General features: G+C 33.1%; 1 protein-coding gene across 3 annotated transcripts; it reads right to left on the bottom strand.

The window, feature by feature from the left end:
- Window positions 1–1,839: 1,839 nt before the first annotated feature.
- On the bottom strand, window positions 1,840–10,578 carry LOC148629427 (uncharacterized). Of its 3 annotated transcripts, none has more exons than XM_088550787.1 (4): window positions 6,035–6,561; window positions 4,988–5,123; window positions 3,454–3,573; window positions 1,840–2,610 (listed from the first exon to the last, which is right to left on the bottom strand). In XM_088550787.1, exons 1-4 carry the CDS (start codon window positions 6,254–6,256, stop codon window positions 2,339–2,341), a joined length of 750 nt encoding a protein of 249 aa, XP_088406913.1. In that variant the 5' UTR covers window positions 6,257–6,561; the 3' UTR covers window positions 1,840–2,338. The 3 variants fall into 3 exon arrangements, 2 of the variants coding, with proteins under 2 accessions (XP_088406913.1, XP_088406921.1); XR_015916194.1 differs by lacking the exons at window positions 1,840–2,610; window positions 6,035–6,561 and adding exons at window positions 7,469–7,706; window positions 9,359–9,516; window positions 10,205–10,578 and having other exon boundaries at window positions 2,631–5,123; XM_088550795.1 differs by lacking the exon at window positions 3,454–3,573 and having other exon boundaries at window positions 6,035–6,564.
- Between the last annotated feature and the right edge of the window lie 859 nt (window positions 10,579–11,437).

Here is an 11,437-nt window from a genome sequence, read left to right as displayed (position 1 = left end):
CTGCCTTTTCTTTACTTCTGTTTACAGATAGATTTGACCGCCCCTTTTTTTCACAAGAACTACCGTAATATTTCTGTCTGATTCATTAATTTGATTAAATATGGTATTTTTGCCAGTCCTGAGCTTATTCATTGAAAATATCACAAAGGAATGCCATCATCTAATAAAATAAAATGCTTCTTAGGCACCAGCTTGATACACCAGAGAGGTCTTACACTGAAAAGTCGAGGCAAGTATCGACACACCATTCAAACTTGATACAGCTTTGATTTTTGATTGTGATTAGACAGATCACTCAGGATAAGAATTTGACCTGTGTTGACCCCTAATTCCTAAATAGTTCAGTCACCACCTTGAAAATCAATTAAAATTCCAACCTCATTTTGGGTGGTATAGTATTTTGATAGAATTTCAAAGATCCATTCCCTTTTTCCTCAAGTTACCATCCAGATATCAGACAAAAAAAATTTGTTTCAGGTGCCTTTGTGACCTCTCTTCTTAATTGGCTCAAGTCGCAACCCCAAAAGTCAATGCAAGTCTTCTTTTGAAGTATGGCACCTTGTACAATTTAGAAGAGATCCATTCACTCTTATTCAAGTTATTATCTGGACATCTCCTTTTGGTCCCTAATAAAGTGCATTGTAGCATGATACGACTGCAGTGGTCGAACCCTGAACAGTTGGGGCATTTTTTAACTCCAAAACAGTTACAGATAGCCCACCTTGTAAAACATTTTCTAAAAAGAATTTCAAAAGGAAGATTGACAACTGAATAAAGCGATCAGATCAACAATAAGCTTTTTCTATCAATTCTAATGATAACACCAATTTCCCCCTTTTAGCACTTTACTTTCAAAAGGGGTGGGACAAAAACCTCCAAAAACTAAGAACAATATGTTAAATTTTCAAGAAGATTGCTTACATTTTACTCAAGTTTTCGTAAATAAACGAAAGTTTATGGACGCTGACAGGGTTGATACCATCTTTCAACCGAAACAAAATTGCGGTCGTATAAAATGGTTTCTGACCCCTTTTAGGTCCCTCATTCTTTGAAAGTTTAAGTCACAACCCCAAATTTAATTCCAACTATCTTTTCTTGGAATTACACATGGTGGTAACATTTATAACAGAACCATTCACATTTACTCAAGTTAAATTGTCGGAACATAAAAACTACAGACTCTAGAGATCCTGAATCGCTCACCTGGTCTTTTTAGCTTTATGAAGCTGAACTCTTGACCTTACTTTACTATCGTCACAAGAATCATTTAATCAATAGAGAGCACCTTAGTTATCTACCAGGTTTTCATATTATAAAACATGTCTCTCATAGTCACTTTTTTTACTCTTCAAGTGCAATAACTCTTATATTGGTCAACAGACCTTTATGAAAATTTCAGGATAGGTCAGTCGCACCATGCTGATCAATTTTACCCTCTCAGAATTTAACTCAACCCGTTTGTTAACAAGTTATTTCCAAAAATCTTCAATTTGACCCCATAGTCTATTTTTAGTACCATTGGCCATGGTTTTTGCCCATACAAAGATTGTTAAAGATATTGTAAGGTACATTCATGCTAAGTTTGGTTACAATCCATCCAGTAGTTCAGGAGAAGAAAATTCTGGGAAAAAAATCCATATTGGTACCCGTAACTCATTTATCTGTCAAGGGATCTTTCTGATCTTATCTTTGGTATAGGTCAATCCAATCAAACTGAAGATTTTACTCCCTTGTAAACAACTGGGGATACACTGTTCAACTACTGAAGTATAAGTCCGGAAAAGTCAACCAAATAATAAACAGTAGCTGGACATTCCACTATTTTAAATATTTAACCCATTGTTCTAAATATAATGTTTATTATGATGTTATATAAATGTTAAAATATTTTATGATTAACATAAGTAATGCTGGACATTACAAGAGCGGAGCATGATGATAAGCTACCTAAAGATACAAAACATGCAGAGAATATAACACCCCAAAAACTCCTCCCACATATTATAAATAAAACATTACAAATTCTAAGTCTGACCAATGGCTCTTTCCAAAATTCAATCAAACCAAAATATTTACTTGTCAAAAGCAAGGATTTATATATATAACTCCTTGTCAAAAGCAATTAATTAAATCAGTGTAATGTTCAACGGGGGATAGTGTCACAATAAATTAATAATTGCAAAATTGTTACTTAAGTTTTAAAAACTTGAAATACCACTACAATAACTAAACAGATATTATATATATATATATTATCCTACACACACACACAAAAACACACACACACTCTCTCTCGCATACATGCACACACACACACATATTTTTCTCATTAGAATTTTTATCTCATCATTGTAATGGCATCTTCATATGAAGGCGGGGGTTTACTTGAATCTGAGATGAGTTGGTTGTTGGGTGAGTGATGTGAATATTGTATTGAATAGTTAGTCTGGTAGTTTTCTTCTATCTGGTTACTTTGTGATGTTGAATGAGACTCCGCCAGTAGTGATGTATCCATCCCTGATCTACAAGCCTGAGTAGGGCTAGTTGCTGATGACAAACAGCTGGAAGGTGGAGAAGTGTTAACATCTGTATTAGTCAGGGTCAGTTGAGCTAGAAAAAAAAGTGTCAGATTAGATAATTCCTTATACCAGAGCAAAGAGGAACAAGACATACAAAAACAGAAGAATCAAGAAGATATTGTGATCGTATTGTGATATGATTGCGTTGTCTTTAGCACAAACTGAGCAAAAGACATTTCCTAGACATAACATTTAATGGAAGACCGCTAACTGACATTTTTACATAGATACGACGTTTACACATAGAAACATAGTGAATAACATTACAAAAAATGCTACACTGCTTCACACAAGTCACACAGTTCCTGCAGTTTTAAGAAAATCTATAACCCTCAACAAAGTGCAAATATAAAAGGACACCACTTTTTTTTTTTTTTTTTTTTTTTTTTTTTGTCACATTGGCAACACACCAACTATTGTTTTAGCGAGGGAAGGGGTTTGGGATTTTTTCAATTTCCAAATTGGTCCAAATTATTTTTACTCACCCATGGACAGAAAGAAATGAATCAATATATCACAATGTACAATTCTGATTAAAATTTTAACTTGGGCTGATGCTGAATTTTTTTTGTGTGTGTGATTCCTGGGTCTCTGAATAAGTGCAGAAATTATCTATAAGTATTGTACCATTGATGGTCGTATTATTGTCAGCATCCTCTGCTTTTCTAGAAACACCTGCTGAGTTGCTCATAAAAAACAATCCTTATAACAATTTCATTCCAATCAAGACGTTCTTTAGTTTGGAATCATTTAAATCGTGGAATGTACATAAATAAGTTTATAGAAATGACCTACGTTGCCCCAAAGAATCAACCAGTTAGAGGGCTTAAATCATGGACATGGACATCCTCTTAATACTCTTAATATGTCCTACCTTCTGCACTTCCGTCGCTCAAATCTTTTTTTTTGCTAATACGACAACAACAGCAACAACAACAAATAAGTCCAATAACACCTGCTATCACACCTATTATCATACCGACTTTTTGGTTATCTGGATCAAAATAAAACTTTTGACACTTTCAAAATATCTTGTAAAATTTGTGTATTCAATATGAAAAAGTAAAATCTTCTAAAGGTTTTGGACATATTTGTGAAAACTACTGTCTGACCCCTATGTTCTATTTTCAGAAATGGCAGCCATGTTTTTCAACAGATCATAAATCCCCACAGCAGTTCTATGCAGGATTCTCAAAGGAACATTCATTATAAGTTTGTTCCAATTAGTCAAATAGTGTCAGAGGAGAAGAGTTTTGAAAATTTGTAAACAACAATGACGACGGACACCAAGTGATGGCAATAGCTCACATGACCTTCAGCCAGGTGAGCTAAAAATTGATTTTTGTCTCAATGATGTATAACTTGAGGCTTTTAAAAGCCTGAATCGCTCACCTGTTTCGATAAGCAACATTCTTTGTACTTGGATAAAAACTCCTAATGCTCATACCTAAGGAACAATCTTGTCTATTTTATTAATTCTGTCCAGTAATTTCGTAGGAGAATTTTTAGGAGAAAAGACAATCACTTCAACATGGCTAAACAGATTTACATGCAAATTGGACCATAGATAGCTGAGCACTTTTACTCCATTTCAGAATTTGGCTAAACTTAACAGTTTTGATGATATAAATTAAAACTTCTGTCAGACCCCTTTGTTCTATTTTTAGTAACGGTGGCCATGTATTTTAACAGATAAAAAATCCCCACATCAGTTCTATGCAGAACAACCTAAGGAACATTCAATATGAATGACTCATACAAAGTTTGGTTTAAATTGGTCTGTTGGTTTCAGAGGAGAAGATTTTTTGAAGAAATAACATTAAAACTAGCAAAAAAAGTCTGAAAAGGACAATAACTCCAACATGGCTTAGCATGAAAATTTGACCACAGATTGATCTCATCATGCTTAAATTCCTGTCAGAGTTTGACTAAGCCTAACAAAATGGATACTTTTGCAAAAAACTTGTCTAACCCCTATGTTTTTGGGTTGTTTTTTTTTTTGTGGCCATGTTTTTTCAATGAATCAATAATCCCCACATCAGTTCTATGCAGAACACCTTAGGATCATTCATACCTAAATTGCTTCTAATTTGGTCAAGTACATGTAGTTTCAGAAGAGAAAAGTTCTGATAAATTGTTAACGATTATGACGATGACGGACAAAAGTAGCCATAAATACAAAAAAAATGATTCATTTAATTTTTTGGCGACAAAATGATTTCATGAATGGGACGTAAAAGGGTAGCTGAAATTCATATTGTGGTTGATGAGTGGGGTGGGGTGTATGGGGGTTATCACAGCCAACGCACAGAATGGCAGGAATATCCGTGTCCTATTTATTCTAGTTTTAACCTTGCCCAAAGATAACATGGAAACCCTTATATTAATAATAGTTAGAGTTAACTTACAATTCTCAATCATAACACCTTCCACTTTGAGTTTAACATGAGCAAGTCGACTGCCCATGTATTTTATCCTTACATACAAGAAATTATTCTTCTCATTACAGAACTGACCATTTGGTTCATTATTACAGAAGTACGTCTGAAAAAAAGAATTGTAGACATAAAAAAATTGAGTGCATATTATTAACCTCTAAGACTAAAAAAAAATAACCACACATACACACATACATATATTTATAATATAACTGTCAAAATATGTTCAGCATCACCAAATGATGGTAAAATTTAGATAACCGATATCCTTCAGCATAAAACTAACAAAATTCAAGATCAAAACACAGATTCTTAAGCCGCATCAAGCAGTGAATAATTATACCTTTATCAAAGGCATACATAACCAAATGATTAGGAATCTGAATGAGAACAAGGATGTTTTTATCAAAAACTGGAAATAAATCAAATGCGGAAAAAAATTAAGAAAAGTCAAATAGAATTATAGTAGTACAGCATATTGATGTATAGCATAGTGCTGTACCAGCTTTAGACCAATTTTTTTTTCCATTAATTCCATCTGGAGAAATCATTTGTTAAATTTTTATCCAAAAACTTTCCCGAGACACTCTTTTACTTTTTGACCAGTTGTTATTATGCTCTATGATCGTAACAAAAATGTTGTAGAGATCCTCCTGGGTGTGTCCAGCATATCTCAGATGGTGACTTAGAGGGAGGTCTGGTTTACATTTGTAGTCACTGCAATGACCATTTATTCACCAGATGAAAAGTCATTCTGTCACACCAAAGTACTGCATACCACATCAACATAAGAGAGGGTATATGGAATTATCAGTTTTGCAAGTCACTTTGCAAAAAATGGCGGAAACCTTTCCAGTGCAGTAGTTTTAAAATGTTTGGGTATGCAGTATCTGGATTCAGGTCTAACCGTCTAACATCTAAATTAACATCTTTTATCTCTACATGGTTGACACTGAACTGCATTTTTTTTTTTTTTGGGGGGGGGGGGACTGGAATGAAATCTCAGTAATATCTTACCAGGGCATCTCTTAAACTCCTAAGTCTATGGAATGCCAGAACAGGTGCCTCAGGAATGACTTTGTAGAGATTCATATGTTTTTGAATGGCTTCCCAATTCAAAAGGAGTAGCTTGGAGAGTTTCCTAAAGGCTTGATGGTAAGTCAGCACAAAAAGGAACACTTTTGTTCTTTTTCTTATGTTTGTACTCGAGCAGATCTTTTCGACTGATGTTGGTAGCATGTTGAAATCCCCAATCTAGGTCTGTTGATTTGAAGCCATGCAATAACAAACGACCAAGCAGTTCATCTAGATGTTTGTTAGTGGTATCGTCAGATGAGCAAATGTGCCGAATTCAGAGAGCCTGGCTGTATGCTATGCTTTTAGTACAATGTTTTGGGAGTTAAGTATTGGTAACTATCAGTGGGTTTGCTGTGAAGATCAATTGACATTTCACCATCTTTTACAAACATAGCAGTATCTAATAATGTAATTTTAGTGTCAAAAATTTCATGAGAGAATTTAATTGATGGATGAGTATTGTTGGCGTATTAAAATTTTCTAAATTTTGACTCATTCCATTTCATATCATCAACCATAAATCGAAACCAAGAAATATGTTTACCATCATTTGGTGATGTTGAACATATTTAGACATTTATTTAATTTTAGTTATGTTCCACAAGGATCCATTACCCTGTAAGAGTGATTGTTGACATCTATTTAGAAGATTAAGTGTAAGTATTTGTAACAATCAGGCAATATAGGAAAAATCAGAAATATGCATGTCAAAAACCCACAGAACTGACAGAATAATTTCACTTGTGGATGCTTTCTCCATGTGAAAAGACCATCATTTGATTTCTGCATTACTGGCTTTGCTCGGAAATTTTTCAATAGAATCATAGAAAAAAGGTTTTTGACAGAGTTATCTGCCCTTGAAATGTTCATTTTCAGTGCAATTCAATGGGCAAGCATGATATGGTAAATATTGTCTCCTTTTCTTGATTCTGATGGTGCAAATAGACAAATTACACTTTTTCAAAATGGTGTTTTTTTTTTCATACCATGTTTCACCTTCTCTCTGATTCTTACAGGGACTGACACTTAATTCTCAGATTAGAGGATGAAGTTGTCATAACGGTACTCAAAACGAATTTAACCTTTGAGCCTTAGAAGCATCTTAGTCTGACAGGAAATTAACTTGTAATATGGAGTCAGGTTCTTTACTCTTTAAACGAAACAATATGTTCATCTGTCCATAGTTCATATCTTGAAAGAATAATTATGTTTATCTGTTTATTACTCATACCTCGAAGTTTTGATGAAATATGACAAAAAATAAATCTTAGTTGATATAAATCTGTAAAAGACATGACTATTTTTTATAATTATAAATATATCAAACTTCGCCCTCTTACAGGTAGCACCTGCTCATATTATGAACTTACATACCTTTAGAAGCTGTCCATCAGATTTGTCTTTGTAATATAAGTCGATCGTACAATAAGGATCGTCAAAAACTATAGGCGTCACGCAAACTTTATACTTGTTTTTTTTTTATCACTATCTCCTCCAACAAATGACATATCATCACACCAAATGTCTAGGTATTTAGAACCAAAATATTCAATATATGCCGTCGTCTTCTCGTTTACCTCCTTCACCACAGAACAATCCTTCCCAAAATAATCTACAAATATTCTTGGTAAAATTTAAGCTGTCATTGCAACATTACTGGTAAGTGTAGAATTATTTACATAGGATTATGTCATGTTTGAACAGGCTATAGAAAATAAACTGTTCAAAAATTTGAAACATTAGGGGAAGACCATTAGATTCTAAGGGGGTGCAAATTTCTGTTAATTGCATAACATTTTCAAGAACCCAATCATTTCCCATCTCTTCCATGTTGCATACATGTAGGTCTAAACAGACATTCTTGTTTATTGCATAATTTTTTCCAAAATATTATAAATAATGACACTGTCTGGCCTTAGTGATGTATTTTTAACAATTACTCAATCAAAAAGGTGTAGCTAATTAATATGTTTGATATTATATGTTAATAAATATGTAATTTCATATTGGCCCTGTTATAGGTTTCATTAAATCATTAAATCCAATTCCAACTCAAAATGGCAGTGTCAAACGACCAGAAGTTATGAAGAAGTATTGGCCCTGGTTTGATCCATATTGGCTCTCTTTTTTTATATTGGCCCCATATAGATGCCCTGTTTGAATTTATATTAATCGGTTAATTAAGTGTTGTATTAAGTACTAATGTTATTCTTTGCTATACATTTTGAGTGACAAATAGTAAAATTAGTGAAAATTCCATATAACTTTATTTCTTCGTAATTCCATTATGTCGGTTTACCAATGCCCTAGAGTTGTTTATATAGGATCAGGAAGATGTATAGGAGAATAAGACCATTAAAACATACCAAATTCAACATTCCTGATAATAGCATATGCATATGCATATTTTTTTTCTGACAAGTTGGGTATGCAATTAAGAGGAATCCACTGTATTTAATATTGCCACTGGAGACTACATGGGTTTTGTATAAAACTTGAGGAGTATTTAAACATGTATACTTTTCTAATTTATGAAACTATGGCAAGGGTACCAAGCCAATATTTGTTTTCAATTTACTAGCCAAGAACAGAATATTTATCTTCAATTCACTAGCCAGAATATTTATTTTCTAGCAATTTGCAAAGTCAGACTTTTTTCTTTTCTTTTTTTTTGGTATGATGAGGCCAGATTATTTATTTCCTCCATAATCTGAGATAGATTATTTATTTTCAAAATCTGCCAGCCCCCCTCACCCAAGAACCTAATGGTTGTCCCCTTACTTATTATTAAATTTTTAATGGATGACATTCCAAATATTAATAATTGATTTGTAATCAAAGCGTTACACCATGTATTTCGTTTGAGGAATTACACCAATCAACATTAATGATGTTAAAGTACCAAAGAGAACCAACCAATCAGAAAGCCTGTCACAAATCACATTGATTTTTTTCAAATTCAATGATTTAGATAAAAAAAACTCTTTTCATCAATTAAAAATTATAACATAGATAATCCTAGATAAATTAAACACATTTTATTTACAACACATAATTTAATTTTCATTGGAAACATGCCCTAGAGCCAATTGTACCATCATTCAGTGTCTTACAAATGTACTTGACAAATTGTTGCAATTTGTTTTAAAAGTCACCCCTAAGTTGAAAATAACTGTTCAATCATATGGCAGATAAATTTTCAAAATCTCTAAATAGTATGAAATTCCTGTCTTTGATTAGTGTAATAGTTTATATTTGACTCACAAAAGTGGGTCTTGCTCCAAATCACAGGTAGGTAAAACTTTAATAATACCCATCTTAATTCAGCGCTCTTGACCATCTTGTTTCTGATAAACTACCAAGACACAGTATGCTTCTGGTCCAAATAAGAAGTGGAGGCTCTAAAAAACTGAATAGCTCACCTGGAATATAAATATGTACGACGGCCATATTATTTCATCAAGCAGATATAGCAGAACACAAATTATTCAGATGCTAATCAATTACAGAAGCATACCTGTATGCTGTACAACTTTTATGTGCATAATCATGAGGATCATTTCATGAACTGAAACTTTTTTTCTGTCTATATAATTTAAAGATACCAGAACAGACCTACAAAATCATGGACATTTAGAGCATGATCGAAAATATTAAATAATGTGCCCATGAATATCTGGCTTACAAATTTCAGTCATTCCATCTTTGAAGCAGGCATTGCCCATAACTTTATTTTAAAAAGTACATGTAGATATTACAATTTTGCACTTAAAAATAATAATTGGAAAACTGAAATTTCAATTTGTTCTCCTAGTCAGGAAAATCAGTTCAGTGGATCTGTAAACCAACAATTTAAAAAACTGTGGCCTTATTGTAAAATTTTTGGGAAAATGTTGCATGTACCTCTTTAAATCCTTATTGTGCATAATCCAGAAATAAAATGAAAACATTTATTATCATTTTTGAACATAATCTTACTTGGATTTTTATTGTTGTTATTGTACTTATTCTGACTTGGTTTTTACTTTTAAAATTTGTAACAAACTAACACGCAAGGCAAGTAATGTCCAACGATAATTTTAAATGTACGACTTATTAAATGGTATGTACCAGTTCTTAAGACCCGTAGAAATTGTATGATACAATTCTTGTATTCCTTGTGATAAATCAGGTGGTATGGTAGCAATTTTGACGGTTACATGTATTTCTGTAACTTTATGGTTAATTCTTGTACAGACAGTACATAAAGTCCATTAATGTCGTATTTTTAGCGCTTCTAGGGACCAAAGAAATATTTGATACCGGTTCATGTAGCTCATGTATCCAAAAAATTGTGTTATCAAATTACAATAGGAATTCATGGTTGTTTGTAAATATACCAAACTTCGTTGTTAAGTCTTAAGTACTTAAGATTCACAGGGGATATCATAGGGAAAGGGGAAAGGGAACAGAGAAATATACTGCGAGAAAAGGGCGATTATTTCCTCTCGGAAAATCTTTGGGTTCTATAAAAATTCACGATAAATATATAAAGTAATGCTGTGTTCTCGCTAACGAGATGTTCATTTCATTGGCTGTAAACTTAGCCGAAACATAACGAATATTGTAATTAGCCACGTGCATAACAGCTTTGTTTTTTTAGGTTAAACCTCTAGATTCGGCATCCTATATATAATAATTTACAAATAATATTAAAACCGTAGACATTTATTTGAAAATTTAAACAAAGCAAGTACATATATCCAGGGGGGGTCATTTTTTTCTGTAAGTGGAAAAGGGGGGTTCAGTTTTTTTTTATAACTTCAAAGAGAGGGGGGTCATTTTTTTGCACATGGATTTCAAGGGGGATCCAAATTTTTAGCTACGCAGAGCATTACCCCAGTCAAATTAAAACATATTTTACCACCTTTAAACATTTTATTTCATTGTCACATGCACGATCTCTGGTTAAATCAAGTTCACACACCAACATAACCATCAGAACCTAAAACATTTACAGTTATTAAATCAAACTGGTCCGACTTGTCTGCTGACGATTCAATTTCCTTACCAATATCTTGAATCTCAAGAGCTGTGTCTGATTCTGCTTGATTTTGATCAGACTTTTCCAAAGTATCAAGTTTTGGAATTGAAGACTTGAATTTTTTATTATAAGAATTCTTTAACATCTCAACTGCTTTTGCTTCAAAGAGTAATCAAGGGAACTACGGTTATAACGGTAATAAGAAGAATGTTATCAAGGGACAAAGACCAGCATGGGAAAACAGACGTACAAAGAACATGAAATTTTGTTAAAAGCAAACATACAAATTAACAAAAGCAAACGAGCAACTATGACTCCAC

The sequence above is a fragment of the Perna viridis genome, chromosome 1 (genome assembly GCF_037379345.1).
Source record: "Perna viridis isolate PV_CMFRI_1.1 ecotype Kerala chromosome 1, ASM3737934v1, whole genome shotgun sequence".
In the NCBI taxonomy this organism is placed as follows: Eukaryota; Metazoa; Mollusca; class Bivalvia; order Mytilida; family Mytilidae; genus Perna; species Perna viridis.
This window is presented reverse-complemented; position numbering and strand designations above follow the sequence as displayed.

Bases quoted from the DNA above. Each gene is read 5' to 3' on its own strand.
- LOC148629427 (XM_088550787.1), bottom strand. From the start codon at position 6,256: ATGCTACCAACATCAGTCGAAAAGATCTGCTCGAGTACAAACATAAGA. The intron at 5,124-6,034 runs GTAAGATATTAC...TCTTTTTTTCAG, and splicing joins GGAGTTTAAGAGATGCCCTG to ACGTACTTCTGTAATAATGA. The intron at 3,574-4,987 runs GTAAGTTAACTC...ATTTTGATCCAG, and splicing joins AGGTGTTATGATTGAGAATT to ATAACCAAAAAGTCGGTATG.